This window comes from Papio anubis, chromosome 19 (assembly GCF_008728515.1).
Source record: "Papio anubis isolate 15944 chromosome 19, Panubis1.0, whole genome shotgun sequence".
NCBI lineage: Eukaryota > Metazoa > Chordata > Mammalia > Primates > Cercopithecidae > Papio > Papio anubis.
Window position 1 is genome coordinate 229,897 of NC_044994.1, and position 25,811 is coordinate 255,707.

The 25,811-nt window shown below is 44.8% G+C and overlaps 1 protein-coding gene across 13 annotated transcripts in view; it reads right to left on the bottom strand.

The window, feature by feature from the left end:
- The window catches only part of LDLRAD4 (low density lipoprotein receptor class A domain containing 4), a 428,295-nt gene that overhangs the window by 35,426 nt on the left and 367,058 nt on the right, over positions 1-25,811 (bottom strand). For 2 of the 13 annotated variants that reach the window (XM_003914119.5, XM_017951497.3), the window contains exon 1: positions 2,730-4,951. The exons of 10 other annotated variants lie outside the window; for them this stretch is intronic. In XM_003914119.5, the coding sequence (XP_003914168.2) occupies positions 2,730-2,799 (70 nt within the window). In that variant the 5' untranslated portion in view covers positions 2,800-4,951. Of the gene's footprint in view, positions 1-2,346; positions 4,952-25,811 lie in introns of those variants that run through there. One more of the 13 variants, XM_017951499.3, reaches the window with a different exon arrangement.

A 25,811-nucleotide genomic window follows, 5' to 3' on the forward strand; every position in this document is an offset into this window, starting at 1 on the left:
CTGAATCATACCAGAGGCATGAGTGTCTGCGCTATTTTTAAAGAGTCTGGGGAAGTGCGGTTGTCCCACCTTAGGCTCCTCATGTAACACTCATTTCTATTTGTGGGATGGTTAACACCATCTTCTATGTGGTCGTTCCGCCACTGATATATTACCCTTCAGCGAAGTCCTATTTCTACAGTTTACTTATTTTTAAGCTCCAGATGCGTAACGTGTGCCCTCAAAGACCCTATCGTGGGGCAGGGGGCACGGTCCGGACCCCGCATGCGTTCCTCTCTTTCCCCAGGCCACGTACGCACCTTGGCAAGAATCCAGAAAACGTTCCACGCAGAACACTGTGATGTCACAGAAACGGCCACCCCTTGGCCACGAAGCCCTCGCCCCACCCTGCGTGGTCACTTCCTACTCCACCGACCGCAGCTCCCCCCTCGCGCCCCGACGTGCTGGCCTCTGCCGGAGCACCAAGCCTGCCGCAGAGCCTCCCCTGCAGGCAGCCGCTTCCCCTGCACGCTCCTGCCGCGCCGCTGGGACACACCGGCCCTCCCACGTGTGGCCGGGCCTGCCTGGCTTCTGCACAGTGAACTTGTCGCGTTTCCTTCCTGTCTCTGTCCTCCCCAGCGGAGACGGGCGTGGTGGCGAGATGACAGCCTCAGCGGTGTCTTACTCTTTATTTATGGCTCCGTGACACGTTCAAAGTGCTGAATGTTCCTAAAGGCTGGTAAATTCTTTCCAAGATCCTCCAGAGACTGGGCGGCGGTGGTGGCAGGAAGACGGGTGGGGGCAGGAGTTGGAATCTACTTAGACTATAATTGCCTCAAGTTTGTGAACTGTTAGTATAAAAATACTCTTGGAGATTTTAATGGTTGAATGAAGATTCACACTCATTAAACACCACGGTTGAGGGGGAAAATTCAGCCTGTGTTACAAGAATGACTTCACAGCTTGAAGTACAGAAGCAAAACAATAAGAGCTATCATCATACTGATTACATGATATATTTTGAATTTTATTTTCCTTGGAGGTGGGTTGGCTGCTGTACCGTACGGTACAAGTGGAACGGAAGGGAAAAAAGCCACGTGACAGAAATACCCAGGTTTTGGTGTCACCTGCTGGCTGTACCTTCCTTTAAAAGCTCTTTCCTGAGCCCCGATGACGGGTTCACTGCCTTTGGGGCCTTCCTGTGCAGCTCGGAACCTGTTGCAGCACTTACGACTGCCTTGGTGGTATCCATTCTCTGGCCTTCTTCCTCTACACAGTGAGCCCTGGGTCAAGGCCTTGTTCATCCAGTGTCTCGGCAGGTAGCGTGCGCCTGGCGCGAAGCTGGCGTTCCCCACTGAGAAGCTGGTGGAGAAGCCCTAAGAAGGAAGGGACCCCAAAGGCCTGAGCTGCTTCAACAGCGTCTAGCACAGACACGTGTTCTCCCAAACCCTTCCCGGCGCCTTCAGTGCTGCTGGAGTTTTGCTAAAGGTTTTCATCTTTTGCAACAATTATTCAAAAAATGTGACTAGTCTAAGAGGGTGTGCTCTGTCACTGAGAAAAGAGCCCCCTGGTTGCGCGGAGCGGCTGTTTGCAGCCATGGATTTAAGGACAACATTTGCATGATAATAGAATGAGGAACCGGTCCCTGTGATCCGCAGGAGGAGAGAAGACCGTGGAGGCAGGTGTGGCCCCGGCACCGTGACCTGATACCGGCCCAAGGCCAGGTGCCCCGGACGGCACGGGCAGGCGGGCAGCCGCCAGCAACGCCTGGACGGACCAGGGAATCCCTCGAATGCAGACTCCACGAGCCCGTCCGGCTGGAGCGGCATCTCCTCGCCTTACGAAAGCCCCAGCGTTCATCCGCTACAATTACTTCTCACCACGCATTTTAGAACCTAGAGTTTCATGATCTCTTCAGAAAGAAATTTACTAAATATGTTCCGATCAAAGATGACTGACAGGATTTTCTAAAAACTCAGCAGAGGAGTAAGAGCAATTATAAACCTTTTAAAAGTCTATCCCTCCGCCATGCTATAAATGGAAAAAAATACATACATAAGCCATAATTCCCCTATAGGATTCATTTAAAATCCGCCCTCACCTCCACCTCCACATTATTAATTTAGGAAAGTGCATCAGAAAAAAAAACACAGCTGCACATGGAATGGAACCTTCATTTCCACAGGGGAGAGAGCTGGCTTCGGAGGCTCTCATCCCACAGCCAGTCTGTCTGTCTCTCACTTTCTCTGGCTCTCTCTCCCTCTCTCTCCCCCTCTCAGAGTCACAGTTCTCCTTCCTAATAGCTGCTGTCACTAGGTGGACGACCTAAGAAAGTGTTCAATGAACCAGCCACATCCTGATAAATACCTTTTCTTTAAAATGCAGTTTTCAGCTCCTGAAGGTCAAGAAAAAGGACCTATCAACAAGCAGCGAACTTCCAGGGGAGGTCTCAGCCTCACATACGGACATTGGAAAAAAACAGAACTCCAAAGCAACAACCTGTGTGCTCATGCATAACGCCTCCAACAGGAACAAACGATTCCAGGCTTGAAAGAGGAGGAAAAAGCGTCTTCCTAAAGGGAGTCCCACCCTGAAATGTTCCGAGCTGACAGACCCCTGTTAGGGAGAAACAAACTTCTTGAGAAAGAGCGTCTCCTCTTCTCAACTCTGTCCTCAGACCAAACTCCAAGAAGAACCACAGCAAACCCGAAAGAGCATGCATCATCCACAGCAGTTCTCGGGAAATGTACCTTTTTTTAAGAACAGGTCTTTGAACTGAGCCTCCTTCAGTGTGCTGTTGTTCGGGTGGTCACTGGACATAATCAGGTCCTCTGCAAGTGGGGGTTCAACTGTGACGCAGCCCCCCACGTTCAAAGCATCCCTTCGGCTGCCGGCAGTCTCCTCTCCAGGCAGCTCCGAGCTGCAGTTATAGCTGGCGTGGGGTGTGGGAGAGTGTGTGAGCGTGGGGGGGGGGGTGCTTCTGTCTGCCTCGTTCACTCTCTCTCTACTGTATCAGCAGGGCCCACCCCAGGTGCTAGACTCAAATGCTGTGGCTCCGACCGCAGACTGTGGCTACCAATTATCAACTGCCATCAACAGAAACCAGCAGCTCTGCGGCAGGAAGCCGGCATGTCACCGAGCAGAGGAAGTCCAGGGTGTCCGATCCTGAGACCGGCTGTACACCTAGGGCAGTGCCGTTTACAGCAGCGTCTATCAGTGAGCAGTCCGCACGTCTCGGGTTTGGCCTGACACTGGGACGTGTCACACACACAGGCAAGCAGGACGCAGCTGGACGGCTCATCTTGTCTCACTGTGCTCAATAATCTTTTCAACAGGCAAATGTCAAACCAGTCCAGACAGAAAGGAGGAAATCGGCAAGTCTCACACAATACTCCTTCCCTCGATCTCTGCTGGAAGCTTTCGGCGCAGAAGGACTGGAGAGAGCGCTGACCAAGGCAGGAGCCGCGACAGGCAGGACACTCACGTTAGGCTCACGTGCTTCTCCCCTGCAGCTCCGTTCCCAGAGCGTGCTCGCCCGGCTGGGAGCACCCACAGTGCCCCTCAGGCTGCGAGCCCGGCTGGGGCTGTCCTCTCCTGGTGCTCCCTCTCCACATCCTCTAACTGATGGGAGCAGCTCCCAGCAGCTCTTGCCGCCGAGCTCTGTAAAGGGGTGAGGTCCTAACCACAGCAGGAAACAGTGCGTGCTCCTCTCCCTCCGGTCCTCTCTTCCCTCTCGACTCTCCCATTCCTTCCCTCTCCCTCTGCCTCACATCATTATCCCCCATGTACGGCAGCACAACACGCCAGAGACTCCTTCAGAGTTCCTAGGCAGTTTTAGTTTATAAGGATCAGGAATTAGAGAACAGAATCCCAGGCAATTCAGACATGAAAGCAGACACGTGTCTCAGGAGGCCGCCTTCTCCCGGTTCGTTTTGTTCGAGCGCAGTCTCTTTTCCCCGAGGTCTAAACAGTGTGTTTCATCTGAGTGTAAAACATCTCCCGTGCGTTCGGATGCCCCCAGGCTGTGTGAAGAAAATCCAGGGCAGGCTGCGAGTCTGTCGCAGTTTTCAGAGAAAATCACGGGGTGGCCGGCCGGCGCGGTGGAAAGGGCAGCCTGCCATGGTAACGCTGCAAATAACCCCCGCCACAAGCAGTGCCCGGGGCCCAGAATAGCCTTTGTTTCTCCTTATTTAGGGTAAATAGGAATGACATGTGGGCCGTAACAATAGTGTTGGCTGTAGGAGGAGTTGTCAAAGCAGAACTAAACTCTGTTGGTTACTACCCGCATTAGAAGCCAGGACAGTGACGTCAGCAGCCAGCCCTGCTGTCAGCCCGGGCGCGTCACCCGGGGCACGACAGCAGGGACCGGGCCCTGATGTCACCGCGGGCTCCTCCAGGTGGCCAGAAGACGTCACTTTCTCACGCTCTCATTTTTGGGGGCAGCGGCAGAAAAGCAACAGAAGAGCCACCCAGGAGAGTTTCCAGAAGCTTCACGTGGATAAAAGGAAACCAGAGAATTTCAGCAAAGGAAAGTGACCGTTTGTTAATATCCAGCCACCGGGGAAATCCGGATGGTGTGACTCTTCCCGAGCGATTTCCATCTTAAAAACGAAACTCCCCTTCCTGTGCCAGACTCTCCCTGACTTCTCAGAGTCACCGCGGGCTGAACGAAGAGGGAGGCGCCCTCGGGAAGAGGCAGCTCCAGAAAGAATTAGAAGCTGCGGCCACTTCAAGCCGCCCCTCCTTGTGCCACCTGGGCCTGCACTTCCTCCTCAGGCTGTCACAACAGGCTCGCCCTGAAGCCAGGGCCTCAGCGAGGAGCGCTGTAGGCCACTGCACCTGTCTGTTTCTTAAAATTAGGGCTTTGTGGGGCAGCACGGTGGCTCAAGCCTGTAATCCCAGCACTTTGGGAGGCCGAGGTGGGCGGATCACCTGAGGTCAGGAGTTCGAGACCAGCCTGGTCAACATGGTGAAACCCTGTCTCTGCTAAAAATACAAAATCAGCTGGCGTGGTGGCACACGCCTGTGATCCCAGCTACTCGGGAGGCGGAGGCAGGAGAATCGCTTGAACCTGGGAGGCGGAGGTTGCCGTAAGCCGAGATCGGGCCACTTCACTCCAGCCTGGGTGACAAAGTGAGACTCCGTCTCAAAAAAACCAAAAAACCAAAAAACCAAATTGGGCTTTGGTGAATTTCATGGAACTAGAAAAGTTCTTCTGTCCTTTGCTAATGGACATATTTACATTTTGAAATGGTTACAAACAGCCCGCTTTGGGGTTTAACATGATGTAAAATGAATACTTCATATATAAAAAAAGAAAATCGACTTTTTTTTCATTTAACGGTCATAGGCTATTCCCCTAGTGTTTCAGCGCTTACTGTGTCTGACTGGCTTCCCTGTCACTGCGCATCTTGGCCATGGGAGCCAATCTTTTCTCTTCTCTTCTCTTTTTTCTTTTCTTTTCTTTTTGATGCAGTCTCGCTGTGTTGCCCAGGTGGGAGTGCAGTGGCGAAATCTGATCACTGCAACCTCTGCCTCCTGGGTTCAAGTGATTCTCCCACCTTAGCTTCCCGAGTAGCTGGGATTACAGGCATGTGCCAACATGCTGGGCTCATTTTTGTAATTTTTGTATTTTTAGTAGAGACGGGGTTTTACCATGTTGGCCAGGCTGTCCTGGGACTCCCAACCTCAAGTGACCCACCTGCTTCGGCCTTTCAGAGTCCTGGGATTACAGGTGTGGCCACCGCACCCGGCCATGGACCCATCTTAACTAAGTCCTGGGATTACAGGTGTGGCCACCACACCCGGCCATGGACCCATCTTAACTGAGTCCTGGGATTACAGGTGTGGCCACCGCACCCGGCCATGGACCCATCTTAACTGAGTCCTGGGATTACAGGTGTGGCCACCGCACCCGGCCATGGACCCCATCTTAACTGAGTCCTGGGATTATAGGTGTGGCCACTGCACCCGGCTATGGACCCATCTTAACTAAGCTCCTTGTCCAGTCAGTTTAATGTTCTCACAGTTCAACCTGTTTAAAAACCACTTTCAAAACTTTTGACTTTATGAATGCAAGTTTACTTTGAAAATGTTGCCCACACTTCACACGCACACACACACGCATACTGAGTGTGGGTGTCTGGGGACATGGTATAGAGTCCGTCTTGGGATGTGTGGCTTTAACACAGGCACGGGGCCTCCCCCAGCCCCTGCTGAGGGGCTGTCTGGGCGGACGCACTAGGTTGTGCTCGTAAGTTTTGTTTTTACTCCCTTTTAAGCACCACCTGAAGATGGTGCTTCGGAAAGGAAGTTCACAGGTCAAGGCGTGACTCAGGGTTCGTGCCCTGACACACAGCTCGCCCTGGCTGCATGACAGCATGTGCATCACTAGGGATTTTAGCTGAGGGCTGCCAATATTTCTTTTCCCTTCATTCAGAGGAAATGGCAGCACACATAGCAGAAGGGCATGGGAGAGGGAAGCCTGTGGAACACACGAATATGAAAGTGTAAAAACATTTGCATTCGGAACTCCCTCCTCCCTCATCATCTTTACATCGCCTCTTTCACATAAGCACTCTGACGGCTATCACTTCTAATACGAGTTTTATGCAGTCACCACACGTCTCAGAGCTTAGGAGGCATCTGTGTGTGCGGTAGGGGCCTTGAAAATGGAGCAAGGCAGGGATGCCAAAGACACACCACAAGAGTTTGTCGGTAGCAACAAGGACTTGAGACTCTAACGACATCTCTTCAAGGTTCCCTCTATAAAGCTGTTCAGTTCATTAATCCATCTGACAAATATTTACCCGAGCGCTTACAGTCCTCAGCAGGAAACGCACTGGGCCCTCAGTGAAGTCCCACAGGTAAGTGTTTCTGTGTGGCTGAGTCGTCGTAGTTCCATCTGCAGGTAGGTGCTTATTTAAGGAGCCAAACGGGCTCTAAGGATCGGCTACCAGTTGAGACCTGCATAGGACAAGCTAAGGCGGCTGGAACCTTGCTGTCCTGAATGGCCAAAAAGAGGCAGCCTGGGCCAGGGATTTGACCGGAGGCGATCAGCTGAGACTTCAGCTCTCATTCAGCCACTCCAAGTATGGTAAGTTAGTAGCTCAGGGGCTACTCAGAGCTCATTAGCTTCAGGAAAAAATTTCTGAGCAGTAAAGGGAGGCTCTGCTCTCCTAGAATCTGTATCTGTCATCTCCAAGCCCAGTTAGCATCTCACCCAGCCCCGGTCCCAGCCCCAGCTCTCACCCCCAGGGTTTCTCGGTGTGCCCCGCTGCCTCCCCCTCCACAGCCTGCCCTGCCGCGGGTGCTTCGCTCACAACAGAAATTCTCGCAGAAAAAGATCACTTGAAGAATTAGAAATAGTGGTCACCATTCTAACTGGAGTGAGATGGTATCTCATTGTGGTTTTGATCTGCATTTCTCTAACGACCAGTGATGATGAGATTTTTTTCTTTATGTAGGTTTGTTGGCTGCATAAATATCTTCTTTTGAGAAGTGTCTGTTCATATCCTTCACCCACTTTTTGATGGGGTTGTTTTTTCTTTTACACTGTTGGGGGGAGTGTAAATTAGTTCAGCCATTGTGGAAGACAGTGTGGTGATTCCTCAAGGATCTAGAACCAGAAATACCATTTGGCCCAGCAATCCCATTACTGGGCATATACCCAAAGGATTATAAATCATTCTACTGTAAAGACACATACACACATATGTTTATTGCAACATTATTTACAATAGCAAAGACTTGGAAAGAACCCAAACGCCCATCAATGATAGACCGGGTAAAGAAAATGTGGCACATACACACCGTGGAATACTATGCAGCCATAAAAAAGAACGAGTTCATGTCCTTTGTAGGGACATGGATGAAGCTGGAAACCATCATCCTCAGCAAACTAACACAGGAACAGAAAACCAAACACCGCACGTTCTCACTCATAAGTGGGAGTCGAACAATGAGAACATACGGGCACAGGACGGGGAACATCACACACCGGGGCCTGTTGGGGGCTGGGGAGAGCAAGGGGAGGAAAAGCAACAGGACAAATAGCTAATGCATACAGGGCTTAAAACCTAGATGACGGGTTGACAGGTGCAGCAAACCACCATGGCACATGTAAACCTACGTAACAGACCTGCACATTCAGCACATGTATCCCAGAACTTAAAGTAAAATAAAATAAGAAGAAAAAAAGAATTAGAAATACCTTTTCAATGGTTCTACAGCATAAAGTTAGCATTTGTAAACGTTCATAACGATTTACTGCTATATGCAAGGCACTTTCAAGCACTGTGTATCTCTTATCTTCACGCCAACCCTGTGAGACACATTTTTCTTGTTACCACTTTACAGATGGGGAAACTGAGGCCCAGAGAGGGTGAGTCTTTCGTCCCAGGGCAAACTGCTGGTGAGAGGCCAGCGAGGAGTTGGAGCCAGGGCAGTCTGACTCTGACACTCCCAGCCAGGCACCCACGCTTTGTTTCGCTCAGTGGCCAGCAAGCTCAGAACTAATTAGCCAACAGTCAACAAATGGAGCGACCACTGAAACTAACCAAAGGATGCCAGGGGACTGACGATGACTTACTTTGATTGTTTTTAGCCTGATCACCCAACGTTTTTTGGGCACTAAGGGGTCCACGTTAAAAGATTCCACATCTCCACATGTTGCCATGAGGCTCTTGGAGCCATTTTACTGTCTCGTCTGCCTGTTAATGCAGCTCTTGTTAAGAATCGATGGCTCAGTCCATTACAAATTCCCATTCTTTGAGGTTTACGACTATGCTACAACATTTTGCTCTGAGATGAAATTTTCCACATAAAAATTAATCCCTGGAATTTGGCTTTCAGAAAACAAAACAGTACATTTTAAGTCAGTTTGTTATGCTTAAAGTCATGAATGAGGATTTTAAAAGAACACAAACTTTATGTTCCCACAGACTGAAAACATGGAAATAGTGTGATATTTGTGGACATCAGCCTGTAGCATGGAATAATCTCCTCGTGTATCCCTGGAGCTTAGAACAACGCAGCGCAGACGGCTTTTCGTAGAAACGCAAACGCTCTGCGTGCTCCCACCAGCCCCGTCGCCCGGTAGGAATGTTCGCAAATATAAAAGTGTGTGACCCCATGGAGCCAACAAGCCAATAATGCGGATTACAAACGTATTAAATAAACTCGTTCAGATTCAACAGCTTTAAAATAGCTTCCTAATGTGCAAAAAGACTCCCTGAATTAGCAGATTTGGGTTTATCTTACACATTATCTATGCTACTAAGCAGAAGAAAAGGAATTACTTAGGAGTCCACGCTCACGGTGGTATAGATTTTCATAATGGCTAAGCTACCTCCTACTAAGTGGGTTTGTGCCTGAAACTGCAGTGACCTTCCAAGCCCCAGAAGAAAATGGGAGGCAGTATGAAGATTTATAGAGGTCAGTTAGAACCAGCTTCGGGTTCCAACCCTGCCACCTGCGTTAGGTCGAGCTGGGTGCGTTTCCTCATCTGTAAAACGAGGCAGAGAATGCTTACTTCACAGGATGGTCAGGAGGATGAAGTAACACACCCAACCCTCGCTCCTCAGAGCGGTCCACAGACCAGCGGCGGCAGCAGCCCCGGCAGCTTCTCCGAAACGCGATCTCGAGCCCCGCCCAGACCTGCGGAGCCGGAGCCTGTGTGTGGACCAGATGCCCGGGTGAGTGATGGGCACGTCAGCGTTTCAGAAGCCCCTGCTCTGCTCCGGACACCTCACCTGGATGAAATGACCCAGCTGGGGGCTTGGAGAAATCGTGGCGCAAGCAAACCACCACGAGGACGTGAGGAGGCTCTTGTTTCTGCTAATTGTCATTCAGCAATGATTTCAAAGAACAGCACTAACCAGCAAGAGTCTGTGTGCAGGTAAAGCAGTAACACGGCCCTCCTCGGCACGGCAGGTGCTTCCTGCCGTCCTCTGCTCTGTGCCAGTGGGTCATACTGATCCACTCACACCTTTCAGGAGGACCAGCAGGGGTTAACAGCATCATCGAGGTCCCCAAGAATGGCCAAGCTAGCCGGCTTCTGTTAACAGGGGCTCTGGGCTGGACACAGTGGCTCACAACTGTAACCCCGACACTTTGCGGGGCCAAGAGAGGAGGACTGCTTGAGGCCAGTGAGACAAGCCTGGGCACCATAGTGAGACCACGTCTTCAAAAAAAATCTAAAAACTAGCCAGGTGTGGTGGCACAAGCCCGTCATCCCAGCTACTCTGGAGGCTGAGGCAGGAGGATCCCTCGAGCCCAGGAGGTCGAGAGTGCAGCGAGCTGTGATTGTGCCAACGCACCCCAGCCTGCACAACAGAACGAGACCCTGTCTCATTAAAACAGAGGCTCTGGTGTTGAGACACTATCTCTAGAATATTTGGCATCCTTCATAAAACTCAGGAAGTCTTTCAGGATTTCTGGACACCACGTGTTAAGAGAACCCTCTAATTCTGCACTCTGGACAAACTCAAGTGCCAGGAGCAGACTTCTCATAAGACAGAACGATGACGACACCAAGCCTCCATCCCCGTGAGCCTGGCCCTGCTCTCTCTCTGTCCCCGTCTCAGCCTTCCTGCTCCTTGAGAGAGCCAGATGCCAGGAAGAGAGTCCTGGCCCTTGAGCATTCGGAAGCAGCGCCTACGCCTGCCACATGTGTCCTGCCTGCCCGGTGGCTGCTGGCACGCCCCCAAAGGTTTCCTTATCAACCAGGCATACTGACGGTGCCCTCAGAAAACTGCCACGACATCTGGGCGGGAGGGTGTTGAAGGGGGATAGAAATCTGCATATTTCAGGTGAAACATGTTTTCCTATAGAAAAACACACTGAATATTTTACTGTTTAAAATGCTTGATGTGGTTACTCAGAAAATATTTTATTTTGCTTTTCAAATATATTACAATTTTCACTTTCATCCCCAAACTGGAAGGCTGAATAACTTTTGGAATTCATCTTATTTCTGGGTACACCATAGAAAATGAGGCTCCAGATGTTGATTAACTCAGGAGTTAGATACTGCTATTCTAGTTCTCAGTTTTTAACTCCATAAAAAGTGCAACTGCCCCTTGAGAGACTGAAACCCCAGTTTCATTAGCTCCTTAATCCAGGCAAACGTCACGCATTCTGGCACACGTGCAGTATATGGCACACATAGGTGGTGTTCAGGATGGTCCACGTTGTTGCCAAGTGACCGCACCCCTGGGGCCATCATTCCCGTAGCTGTTAGGGCAGCGGCCCGCACCCCTCCTAAGCGGCACATACTGTCACCTCTGCAGCTCCTCTCCGTCTTGCTTATAAAGTCCAGGATGTGTCCAGGTAGCTCCAAGACTTTCAGCTTCGGCCAAACCACTCATTTCTTCAAAAGTTGAGATAAAGTCAAGGCACATTCCAGGGTTTTAGTTTTATACTGGAGCATATATTAAGCCACATATTAGAGAAAGCATGGGCCAGAAATCCAAGCTAGTCCAAAGTCAACCTTGACACCAGATCTGTGTAACTATACTCCGTTTTCATCGTCGGCATTTCAAGACTAGCCTGACACAGATGCTGTGAAGACAAGAATTCACCGCTCTCCAGTGCCCGAGTGTTTTAGAAAATTCCAGCCTGAGGTTGATCCTCTGAAGGTTGATCCTCTGATGTCAGCTCCAGGGCTGCACGCGGCAAACGCTAAGCGCTCACTATGTGCCGGCCACCGCGATGCGCTGCAGGAGACAAAGAGAGCCAGGAACTGCCCTTGTCCCTGCTGTCCCTACTTCACATCTCTCGCAAGAGCTAGCTGGGTCGTGAGGCCTGCGCAACTCTGCGCGGCACCCAGCGGCGTGCTCAGCGTGGAGCAGGTGAGGGCACCAGGGAAGGGTGTGCTGCAGGAGCACACAGCAGGGGTGCCTGACCTAAATACTGACCACAACTGACACTGAGATGCCGCTTCCTGTGGGCCAGGCAGTGTTCCCGGGCACTCTAACTCATTCAGTTAGGCCATTTGACACTTACAACGACCATGAGATGAATTCTACTTATTATCCCAGTCTCACAGGTGAGCGAATAGAGGCACAGAAAGGTTAAGTAATTTGCCCAAAGCGACACAGCAGTAAACGGCAATGCCAGGACAGGCCAACTCTAAATGTGGCTGCTCCGAGGACCACCCTTCAGAAGGCTCCTGACTCACAAGCCCCATTTAAAAGGCTCAAGGAATGATGTTTTCTTCTCAGAGGCCAGGGAGCAGGAAGCTCTGGAAGTGCACAGAGACCCTTTAAGTGGACGATCAGGAAAGAGCTTCCTCACGCGTCAGGGAAGATGGTCCTAGAAACAAACTACACACCGGGTACTTTTCCTTCGTGTTAAAGTAAACCTGTGTTCTGGAAATTTAAGGTTATTGTCTTTTATCCTTTTCCTTATCTTGGGCCCTGAAAAGATGGAGTTTCTGTTTCTGTACTAGAGTATAAAAAGGCAATTTAAAAACTTAAATATTTATAAAAATCAGAGTTTTCTGGAATAAAAGCTCCCTCCACACTTTTCTTTTTTAAAAATGTGTTATGTCCACAGCACTTTCTTTTCTTTCCGACTGAAAACATATAGCAATGTCCTCCCATTAAATGTCCTCTCCAGTAGGATGCATCGGAACCTGTTCCAACGCTGACAGCCACGATGCGTCTGAAGGGATTGCTCAGCTCAATATCTTACTTATTTGTGACTTGAAAAAGTACTACAATGAAAAAATTTTTTTAATTTCTAGTTTTTCTTGTTTTTATTTTTTAAATAAAAAATTAGGCCGGGCACAGTGGCTCACACCTGTAATCCTAACATTTTGGGAGGTCGAGATGGGTGGATCACTTGAGGTCAGAAGTTCGAGACCAGCCTGGCCAATATGTTGAAACCCAGACTCTACTAAAAATACAAAAATTAGTTAGAAATCACTTGAACCCGGGAGGCAGAGGTTGCAGTGAGCTGAGATGGTGCCACTGCACTCCAGCCTGGGTGACAGACAGAGTGAGACTCCGCCTCAAAAAAAAATTAAATGCCATGGTTTAAAAATGTTGATGTCTGATAAAATTCCCCCCGTCCCACCACCAATGATGATTCCCAAAGCAACCAATACACTGCTTTGGGAAGGACATGGATTTGTAGTCAGATATCCCGGGCTGACATTCTAACCCCTAACTAAACCGTCCCATACGATCAAGTTCTTTTCTACTTTTAGTATCAGGTTCAGGGGCTACATGTGCAGGTGTGAAACAAGGTTACACCGCAGGCTGCTGGGATTTGTGCTTCTATTGATCTTGTCTCCCACACACTGAGCATAGTACCCAACAGGAAGTTTTTCAGCCCTTTCCCACCTCTCTCCCTCCTTCCCTTTGCAGTCCCCAGTTTCCATCGTTCCCATTTCTACGTCCGTGAGTACCCAGTGCTTAGCTTCCATCTATAGGTGAGAAAATACTCATATTTACTTTTTCTGCTTCTGCATTAATTCACGTAGAATAATGGCCTCCAGGTGAGAAAATACTCATATTTACTTTTTCTGCTTCTGCATTAATTCACGTAGAATAATGGCCTCCAACTGTATCCATGTTTCTGCAAAGGACATAATTTCATTCTTTCTTCACAGCTGTGTGTACTTCCTGGTGCATACGTACCACATTTTCTTCTTCCACTACTGACGGACATCTAGGCTGACTCCATGTCTTTGCTATTGTGAACAGTGCTACAGTAAATATACGGGTGCAAGTGTCTTTTTGGTAGACTGATTTATTTTCCTTTGAGCATAAACCCAGTAGTGGGATTGCTGGGTAGAATGGTAGTTCTATTTTTAGTTCTGTGAGAACTCTCCAAACTGCACTTGATAGTGGCTGAACTAACTTACATTTCCACCAAGAGTGTGTGTGTGTTCCCTTTTCTCTGCAGCCTCATCAACATCTGTTATTTTTTGTCTTCTTAATAATACCCATTCTGACTGCTGTGAGGTGGTGTCTCATTGTGGTTTTGATTTGCCTTTCTCTTAGGGTTCGTGACGTGGAGCATTTTTTCCTATGTTTGTTGGTCACTTGTAAGTCTTCTTTGGAGAAGTGTCTGTTCATGTCATTTGCCCAGTTTTTAGTGGGGTTATTTGTTTTATTCTCATTGATTCGTTTACATTGCTTATAGATTTTCGATAAATGAGCATTGTTAAATGCATTATAACATCAGATTTCTTCATTTAAAATATTTCTACAGGGGTGATAAATGGAAACACGACAAACTTAGCTGTGAATGGGAGGCCCCTGGTTAACCAGAGATAACGCAGATGCATCCACTGGGCTTTATGATGGCATCTTGCCACCATGAAATAGACAGAAGCCAAAGGGTTAGGAGAACAGGTGCTCATCCTCCCTAACGGCCTGAGAGTGCTTTTTATGCAGATAAGGAGAAACATGGTCTTGTGTTGATTAAAAATGACCTTAATTAAGTCTGTGATTCTCAACATAGTAAACACCCACAGCAGGAAAGCAAATACAGTAAAACAGAGTGTTAATAATAAAAAAGTAGAGTCCTCACAGAAGGAATGCTATTCTGGCAGAAACACATTTAATTTTGGTTACACAAATAAAAGTAATTTAAAAAAAACTTACAAGCTTAGAAATGGTAATACTGCAAATACCTTTACAATCTTGTTTCCTGTAATATACCTTACAGAAAAATTTTTCAGTCTATCAGCATTCATCCTCTGAGAGGCAGAAATCCTGGCCAAGGTTGGCTGCAGGGTGGCAATTTGGTCACACATGCTCTTCTTGGTGATTTTATCTCAAACAGACAAAACAGCAAATGGTGAACCTTGATCAGACTCCAGCGGAGTGCCTTGGAAGTCTCAGGCTACAGATTCTGTCTGCTGTCATTACGCCTGGAACATTTTGGCTTTAGTGCCTCTTGATGCGGCCGGATGCTGGTCAGGAGACCCAGGGTCTAGTGCTACCTCTCCGGCTAGCCGAGATCTCGAGTCACACGGCTGTGCAGTCCTTGCATGTCTCATTCCATTGCTACAACCAAACCAATGTCTTGCACACTTCAGTCCAAGTCCTTCAAGTCCCACCCTAAGAATTCTTAAAATACCTGCACTCCACATGTTCTATTATTTATTTAATATTGATTTTAAACTGGACTTCAATTAATTCATTTTTTAAAAAATTTAACCTCTAAGTAACAATATCCATAAAATCACAGGCCTGATATGCTAGAGATTTGAAATAAAACATTTGAGGCAAGCATATTATTAAAAATGATATAATAAAATTACAGGCATAATGGTATGTACCTACAGTTTCAGCTACCTGGGAGGCTAAGGCAAGAGGATTGCTTCATTGCTCAGGAGTTTGAGACCAGACTGGACAATATAGTGAGACTCTGTCTCTATTTTTAAAGATACATAATAAAATCCAAAACAATATTGAATGTTATTTATAGAATATAAAGATAATTTTCTTACTTTTGCTCATTTAAAAGAAATGCTTGCTGTATAATTTAGTTTCAATCAATTAGTAAGAAAAACATGATTTATCCACATATATATTATGTTTGAAACTTAAACACAGTTAAAATATAATATAGGAGACTCACGGCCAGGCGCGGTGGTTCACGCCTGTAATCCCAGCACTATGGGAGGCCGAAGCGGGCAGAGCATGAGGTCAGGAGATGGAGACCATCCTGGCTAACACAGCGAAACTCCATCTCTACTAAAAAATACAAAAAACTAGCCGGGCGCGGTGGCGGGCGCTTGTAGTCCCAGCTACTTGGGAGGCTGAGGCAGGAGAATGGCGTAAACCCAGGAGGCGGAGCTTACAGTGAGCCAAGATCGCCACTGCACTCCAGCCTGGGCGACAGAGCGAGACTCCGTCTCAAAAAAAAAAAAAAGTAGGAGACTCACTTAAAGAATAGTGAGCTGAGCAGTTCCACAGACTCATTTGCCAGGAAAACAACCATAATTGGCGAAATTATGTAAAAGAGTCACCATTCTGAGTGTCTGAAAATTGTCCAAGGGAATTTCAGCAGATTAGTAAATATCTTGTTTCAAGAAAATCTATTAACTCTCTTACTTCCATGGTAAGAACAGTGAGAGTCTGTGACACTTGAGCCACAACCCACTGCTTCCCTCTCCCTTCCCCAGTTCGGCACAGGGAAGATCTACACTGAGCGGGTGCGGCATCAAACCAGGTTTCCTCTCTCCCCACTTCCCTACAAAGCCTACGGCATCTCCAGTGAAAGGCAGGCATCAGCACGTCCGTGTTGCAGAGGTTGAGTTACAGGTGAATGCAGTCAGGAGGCCATAGGCTTCCTGTTACCACTTGGCCTTCCTTGTTCTGCCCCTTCTTCACCCCCACTCTTAGGGCAGAAGATCTATCCAAGGAATGGCAGGCTAGCGATAGCATGGTCCCAACCGTTCTCAGCCCAGTTCATTTACAGGGTGGAAACTCCATGTAAGGAGAGGCAAGCTAAAAAGACCAGAGGCTACTACCTCTACTCAGTGTTCTGTCCATCCTGCCCATCAAGCTGAGGAGTGAGCCAACGTTCCCACTCCAGCCGTGGAGCATCACCTCGGAGATTTTGCCGACGGTGCACAGGCAGGCCGTAAGAACAGAGTTCCAAAGCTCTGCTACCAAAAACTTACTTTATTTAGAACAGTGTATGAGGAAGCTCAAGTGTAAGAGTGCTTTCAAAAACAGTAGAAATTTTGGTAGTAAGACATTGAGAGGACACCAGTAGCTCTATGAGAGTGACAAGCTTAACTCTAGGTCAGCAGTTTTACAGAGAATCAGAGAAAGAGACAGTTAAGAAGAACCTTTCAGGGGTCAGAACAAACCTGAAAGGCTAGATTCAAAAATGACCCCTGCAAAGGGCCTGAATTTAATTTGATCAGACTCTAGCAATTTATGCCCCAGGTATAGAGGAAAACAATAAAGCAATTGGCCAGAATTAGTGGAAACTAACAGCTGGGTGTGACACCAACTAAGGCAGGCAGCTTGACAGAAATATGAAGCAAAGAAACAAAGGGAGCTCTGCTAAAATCACTGCCATCCCGGGGTGACTGTGCCGTATCCAAGGCTGTGCCCTCTGAGGATTGACATCAGAGGCTTCACATTACAAGGAAAACAGACTTTAATGAAATAGTCCAACAAAGCTACTAAATAAACAAGAAAACAACAAGAAGTTCTGAGGAGGAGGAGAAAATCAGTATCTAGAGGAGTTAATACAATGTATTATCAAAATCTCCAGTTTTCAGCAACAGAAAATGAGACAAGCAAAGGAAAGTGTGACACAGACGCAGGAAATAAAGCAGGCAATAGAAACCACTTGTGGGAGGGCCCAGAAATCCAGCTTAACAAAAACTCCACAATAGCCACTACAAATATGTTCAAAGAAATAAAGGAAACAATGATTAAAGAAGCAAAACAAGGTAAAATGGCAATGTTGCATCAAATAGAGAATATCAACAAAGAAATAGAATTATTTATGAAAAAACCAAATGGAATGCCTGGTGTTGAAAATACAATAACCAAAATAAAAAATTCACTAGAGCTTAACAGTAGATCTAAACTGACATAAGAGAGATTTAGCAAACTTACAGATTGATAAAGACTGTGCACTCTGAGTAACAGAAAAATGATTGAAGAGAAACAAGTAGAGCCTCAGATGAAAAACACAAGACACCATTAATCACACCAACATACACATTATAGGAGTACCACAGGAAAGGAGAGAGAGAGAGAGAAATGAACAGAAACAAAAATCCAAAGAATAATGGCTGAAAGTGTACTAAAGTTATTGAAAAAGTTAATCTATACACACAGGAATTACAACAAACTCCAAATAGGATAAATTCAAAGAGACCAACAAACAGGCACATCATGGTAAAAATGCTGATAGCCAAACCGAGGAAAATAGTAACAGACAAACGACTCATCATTTACGAGATACCTCCATTAATATTAACAACTGACTTATCATCAGAAACAATGAAAGCCAGAAGACAGTGGGATGACATATTCGATATGCTGAAATGTATTTAAAAAGACTGTGAACCAAGAATTTATATCCAGCAAGACTATCCCCCAGACGTTAAGACTAAATAAAGACCTTCCTAGATAAACAAAAACGGAAAGACTGTTGCTACAAGACTCACTTAAGAAATACTAAAGGAATTTCTTTACTTTGAAAGCAAGTAACTCCAGACAGTAATTTGAATCTGCATGAACAAAGAGCTCCAGTAAAAATAAATGCATAATGATAAAAGATAGTGTAAACGTATATTTCTTCTTCTTTCTTCTCTTAATTAATTTAAAAGGCAATTGTTTAAAACAAATACATGCATAAGTAACTATGCCACTGGCCCAGTAACATGTAGAAATGTAATCTATTTCATGATGACAGCACAGAGGAGGTGAGTGGGAACAAAGCTGTATTAGGCAAAGAGATGGTACCAGATGGTAACTCAAATCCACAGAAACAAATGAAGAGAACCAGGGAAGGTAAATTAGAAGGCTAATACAAGACATCCTATAAATAGATGCTTGTTCTCATCTCTTCTTTCCAATTCTTTAAAAGACATAAAATGACACAAAGTAACAATTATAACAAGGTATTGTTAAGGTTTGTAATGTAGAGAGCTAATGTGTATAACAACAAGAGCACAAAAAAGAGAACACTGCTATACTGGAGTAAAATTCTATCTATATCTTACACTAGAATTTCGTGGAAATCTTAAGTAGATTCTGACAAGTTATGTGTGTTAAGCTTGAGAGCAGCCACTAAGAAAATAACTTAAAGCAGTATAGGAGGAATAGAGAAGAAAAAAAGATGAGACATAGGAAACAATAAGTAAGGTGGCAAGTGCAAATCAGACTACATCAATAAGATTACATATGAGTGAAATGAACAAAAGGCAGAGACTGTCAGAGTGGATAAGAAAACAAGGTTTAGCTATATGCTACGTATAGAAAATAATTTAGAATCAAAGATAGCAATAGGTTGAAAGTAAAAAAAAATGGAGAAAGATACACAAACAACAGTCATAAGAAAACTGGTGTGACCATACCAATACAGACAAAACAGACTTTGGAACAAAAAAAAGTTACAAGGGATAAAAAAAGACACTGAATAATGAGAAAGAGTTCATTCCATCAGAAAGAATGAACAGTTACACACATATATACATCCAACAACAAACTCCCAAAATACATGAAGCAAAAACTGACAGAACTGAAAGGAGAAACAGACAACTGAAGAATAATAGTTGGATACCATAATACTCCACATTTAATAGTAGATAAAACAACAAGGCAGAGGATCGACAAGGAAATAGAAGACTGAAACACAGGATAAACCAAACAAACCTAACAGATGGACCTCTACAGAACTCTAGTCTACAACAGTAGAATGTGACATTCTGAAGGATAGACCATATGCTAGGCCATGAAACAAAATAATTGAAATCACCCAATATACATTCTATGATTAAAATACAATGACACTAGAAATCATAACAGAAAGAAAATTGGGGAATTCAAAAATTCACAAATATGTAAGCAATAAACAACATACACATTAAAAAAAACCATGGGTTCGCCTGGGTGTGGTGGCTTAAACCTGTAATCTCAGCACTTTGGGGGGCCAAGGCGGGAGGCTGCCGTAAGCCTAGGAGTTTGAGACCAGTCTGGGCAATATAGTGAGACCTCATCTCAAAAACAAAACAAAACACCCTAAAACAAAAAAAGAACAACCCATGGGTCAAAGATGGAATAACAAGGACATTTCTCCCCCAAAAGGAATTCTAGAAAAGACCGTGAGATAAATGCAAACAAAAGCAAAACATACCAAAACGTATGGGATACAGCTACCGGCGTACTCTGAAGGAAATTTAGAGCTGTGAAAGCCTCTATTAAGAAAGAAGAAAGATATCAAGTTAATAACCTAATCTTTTACAATAAGACACTGGACCAAAAGGAATAAATTAAACCAAAATCAAGAAAAAAAGAAAGAAGGAAATAACAAAGATTACAGGAATAAAATAGAGAACAGAAAAATAGAGAAAATCAACACAATTTGGTTCTTGGAAAAGATAGAAAAAATCAAGAAATCTTTAGTAGCCTGACATAGGATAAAAAGAAAAGACTACTAAAATCAGGAATGAAAGGGGCAACATTATTATCAGCCTTACAATGATAAAAATGACTATAATGGAATATTATGAGCAACTGTATGCCAACAGATTAGGTAACTTGTATGAAATGAAAAAAATTTCTAGAAAGGCACAAATGACCAAAACTAAATCAAGAAGAAGTAACAAATCTCCATAGACCTACAACAAGTAAAGAGATTGAATTAGTAACTTTAAAACTTCCCAGGAAATAAAAGCCCAGACCAAGATGGCTTTACGGGTAAATTTTACCAAATATTTAAAGAAGAATTAATACTAATTCTCCACCAATCCCTCCAGAAAACTTCCTTTTGGAGAAGACACCACTTCCCCACTCATTCTAGTATGATCTAATATGACTGTGATTATCATGTTTGAATTAGCATTTCTGTTTTTCTTTCTTTTTTTTTTTGAGATAGAGTCTTGCTCTGTTATCCAGGTTGGAGCATAGTGGCTTGATCTCGGCTCACTGCAACCTCCAACTTCCGGGTTCAAGTGATTCTTGTGCCTCAGCCACCCAAGTAACTGGGACTACGGTCATGCACCTCCACACCCACCGAGTTTTTGTATTTTTAGTAGAGAAGGGGTTTCACCATGCTGGCCTTAAGTGATCCGTCCGCCTTGGCCTCCAAAGTGCTGGGATTTCAGGCAAGCATTACCACACCCAGCCTCTCACTAGTATTTCAGCGTTAATGTTCCCTCTTTAACCAGCGCTTATTATGAGTACACACAAACGACATTTCCTGGCATAAGAACACGCTGAACCCATAGTGGAATCCCTGTGGTGGCAGAGTGTCAGCCGAGAGCGACAGACCAACGGAAGGGAAAACCACAAGCCGTCTCCTCTAAGCTCCACTGCCATCACCCGAGCTCACGGCACACACCTCGCTGCCTCTGGGACAGGGGCTGCTCTTCACATCACTGCTCTGCAGACACCAACTCCACCAGCACGTTGAGCTCTCTGGGACCTCAAGACACGTGTATAAAATGCAGTTGCATGTGTGTGCGTGTGTATGAATATATGAAAATATTACATGAGGATAGTGATGGCAAATCAGGATATAAGAAAGTTTTCGAGGAAAAGAAAACTTTAAAAAGCCTGCCCAGCTGGGTGATGTGGTGATGTGCACTCGTACACCCAGGTACTCCGGAGTCTGAGGTGGGAGGATGGCTTGAGCCCAGGAGGTCAAAGCTGGAGTGTGCTATGATCACACCTGTACATAGCTGCTTCACCCCAGCATGGGAAACAGACAGAGACCCTGTCTCTAAAATGCGTCAACAAACAAACAAAGAGGGAGGAGGGTGGGAGGGAGAGCTGTTAGAAAGGACACTTGTATGCAGTCCCAGCTACTTAGGAGGCTGAGGCAGGATTGTGTAAGTTCAGGAGTTCAAGGCCAGCCTGGGCCACATAGCAAGCCCCTGCCTCATAGCTACCTAGCTATATAGACAGACAGACACATAAATAGGATGGATGGATGGATAGATAGACAGACAGACAGATATATGATTGACAGATATATGATTGATAGAAAGAAAGACAGACAGATATGATTGATTGATAGACAGGCAGACAGACAGATATATGATTGATAGACAGACAGATATATGATTGATAGATATATGATTGATAGACAGATATATGATTGATAGATAGACAGATATATGATTGATAGACAGACAGATATATGATTGATAGATATATGATTGATAGATATATGATTGATAGACAGACAGATATATGATTGATAGACAGATATATGATTGATAGATAGACAGATATATGATTGATAGACAGATATATGATTGATAGACAGATGTATGGTTGATAGATAGATATATGATTGATACACAGACAGATATATGATTGATAGATAGACAGACAGATATGATTGATAGACAGATATATGATTGATAGACGAATATATGATTGATAGACGAACAGATATATGATTGATGAACGAATATATGATTGTGGAGCAGATATATGATTGATAAACGAACAGACAGATATATGATTGACGAATGAACGAACAGTGCCTTGATTGATAGACAGACAGACGAATATATGATTGATAGATATGTGATTGATAGACAGATATATGATTGATAGACAGATATATGATTAATAGATAGATATATGATTGATAGATAGACAGATGTATGATTGATGAATGGAGCGAATATAGTTGATACACAGACAGATATGATTGATAGATGAACAGATATGATTGATAGACAGATATATATGATTGATAGATATATGATTGATGAATGAACCTGAACAGATATATGATTGATAGATATATGATTGATAGACAGATATATGATTGATAAACAGACAGATATATGATTGACAGATAGACAGACAGATATATGATTGACAGATAGACAGATATATGATTGATAGACAGACAGATATATGATTGATAGACAGATATATGATTGATAGACAGATATATGATTGATAGACAGATATATGATTGACAGACAGACAGATATATGATTGACAGATAGATAGATATATGATTGATAGACAGATATATGATTGATAGACAGACAGACAGATATATGATTATTAGACAGACAGATATATGATTGACAGACAGATATATGATTGATAGATATATGATTGATAGACAGATATATGATTGATAGAGATATATGATTGATAGACAGACAGACAGATATATGATTGATAGACAGATATATGATTGACAGATAGACAGACAGATATATGATTGACAGATAGATAGAGTAAATAACTAAACAAAACAGAAAACAGGCTGCCCAGTGTTCACATCCTGATAAGCCACAGGTCAAACACTCCTGGGTTCAGACTGAAGATCTCTTCAGAGTCTCCTCTGTAACTAACACTGTGGAAAGCACCGCAAGGAAAGGGCAGGAAGACAAATCCATGCCCAGGCCAGCTTGCAAAAATCTAACAATCTTGCTGGAGAAACAAGACTGTTTTTTTTTTTTTTTTTTTGAGACACAGTCTCCCTCTGTTGCCCAGGCTAGAGTGTAATGGCACGATCTTGGCTCACTGCAGCCTCTGCCTTCCGGGTTCCAGTGATTCTTCTGCCTCAGCCTCCTCCGTAGCTGGGATTACAGGCGCACGCCACCACGTCTGGCTAGCTTACGTATTTTTAGTAGAGTCAGGGTTTCACCATGTTGGCCAGGCTGGTCTCGAACACCTGACCTCAAGTGATCCGCCTGCCTCGGCCTCCCAAAGTGCTGGGATCACAGGCGTGAGCCACTGTGCCCAGCCAAGACTGGATTGTTTTAAAAAAGCAATTAAAAATATAAGACAATACTATTTTGCAAACAGTACTTTGTAAATTTAAGAATACACTGTCTAGAATCTCATTTGATACAATCAGGTTTCAAAAGTGAGAATCAGATGCTAAATGCGTAAGGGTTGCTTAAAACTGATTGCGCCACAAAGGTTTGGTCTCTTTCCACTCGCTTTCCAACTGGGAACTACAATTCAGAGAAGAAATTACAAATTCCTTCTAAAATATTTCTAGGTTATCTACAATTGTATTTTTTCATCTTGGGTTTCCAAGAGCTAAGTGAGACATTAAAAACATAAGGGAGCACAACATTGATTATCCCTCCTCGGCTAAATCATACCTACAACTTTTACTGTGAAAGGTTTGTCCTTAAAAGGGTTAAAAGCCTGGTTGACTATATTTGCCACACACTCTACCAATAATAATCATTCTTTGGCCTACACAGATCTTTTCATGTGGCAATATAAGACAAGTCATCCACTTCCCTAATCATACTGCTACCTCCTTTTTCTGGCCTTCAGAGGGAAGACAGGAAGGAAGCTGGACAGTACTTTCTAAAGCATGGGTTGCAATCTACTGGGACAGTCACCTTAGCAGACTGCAACCAGTTTTAAAAGAAAGAACAAAATAGGAACTGAGTGTGCATAGTAAAGACAGGTATTGTGAGAAATTTTTGCTGTCATTACAATACGTATGTATTTATACTGGGTTATGATGCAAGATGCATTTTTCACCGTGGGTCAGGGTTTGAAAAGTTAGAAAGCCACTGGCTGAAAAAGTGACGAGCTATTCAAATATATCATTCCATCCTATTCAACAAGGCAAACCCACCTTCTTCCGCATCACTCAATTCTGTATTGGGAACAAACCAGCAATTCACTAGTGAAGATCTTTCAAGGTCGAAGGTTATAATTCAGAAGGTGACACATGTACGCCTTTGGCTCCGTCTGAGGACCCAGGGTGATGTCCTTGCGGCTGAACGAGCTGAGCTGGAACCTGACACCCTGTCTGTAAATTATGTGACTGAATGTCACATAATCTTCCTTAGCCCCAGTTTCCTCATCTATAAAATGTTATGACTACCCCCAAATGCCCTAAGGATGTTATAACAATCAAACAATCCATGTGCATGTGGCACACAATTAAAAAGTGCACATTATTTTTTATTGGCCTCATGTACAAGTGACCGCTTAGTTCTACGCTGGCTCCATGCCTCGCAATCCTGGAATTCCACTGCATGTATTGTTCAGAGCAGTGATTCTTAACTGGCTGCAGATTTGCGTCTGCTGAGTATTTTACCCACACCAATACCTAGGTTTCATTTCAGGCTAAGTAAATCAGAAGGAGGTAGACCCAGGTATCTGTTGCTTTTAACATTCCCCACATGATTTTCGTGTGCAGGCAAGGTTAAGAATCACTATTTTCGACTGGGTTACTACTGATTGTTTTATTTTTAACATTCTGTTTGCTGTCTTCCTCTCTCGAGAATAAACAGGAAGACACACACACACACACCCCTCTTTGGAACACATCCCTTCATGTTGCAGCTGACTTCAGGAAGAAAGAAAAGTCAGAAGTAGACTTACTTAATCTCTTCATTCCCATTCTAACTACGTGGTGATATTAAATATCAAACTCAAAAAATCTTTGAAAGCAAACCAGTTTCTACAAGGACAGTCTTCAATTTAGACAAATCATTACTTCTGACATTCTTAAGGAATCCCCAAGAGTTTTTATTTCTACGGCTTTATTTTAAGAGAGAGAAGAAACAGAATTCCACAGTAAGCAAACTGAGCACAAGATTTGGGTTCTGTCTTTCTTCTTTCAGAGACTAATTGTTCAAGGACAATAAAGCAGCCTCAAAACTCCCTGATCAAAAGCCACTAAAACCCAGACGTGATACTGGGTTAGGATCTCCTGCTCCTTTTAATTCATACTTCCAGAAATATCTGAAGACAAAGAGTAGCAGGAATTCCAGACAGAACACAAGCACCTGCCTCGAGGGCACCAACTCATGCCACTACTTCCTCCTTTCCATCTGATGATAATGAGACCTCTGAATTAGAAATAAGAAATTGGTCTTTCAAATTACTTTTGCACAGAAGATGCTTTACAAATGTAAAACCCCAAACCGGACTCAATCTCCAGTGCAATTGCTCAGTAAGCTTTCCTGAGCTTTCAATGCGTTTCCAGGTCCGGCAGGTACAGAATGAATCAGTCAAGGGCAGGGAGCTCCTTGGGTCTCCAGGCTAATCACGCACGAGAAACAAGACGTCGCCTTGTTAGCCAGCATTTGGTTTTGGGTTAAATTGTTTGCAGAGATCACAAACGCTGCAGATTTGAGGAGGAAAAGACACCAGTGAGGA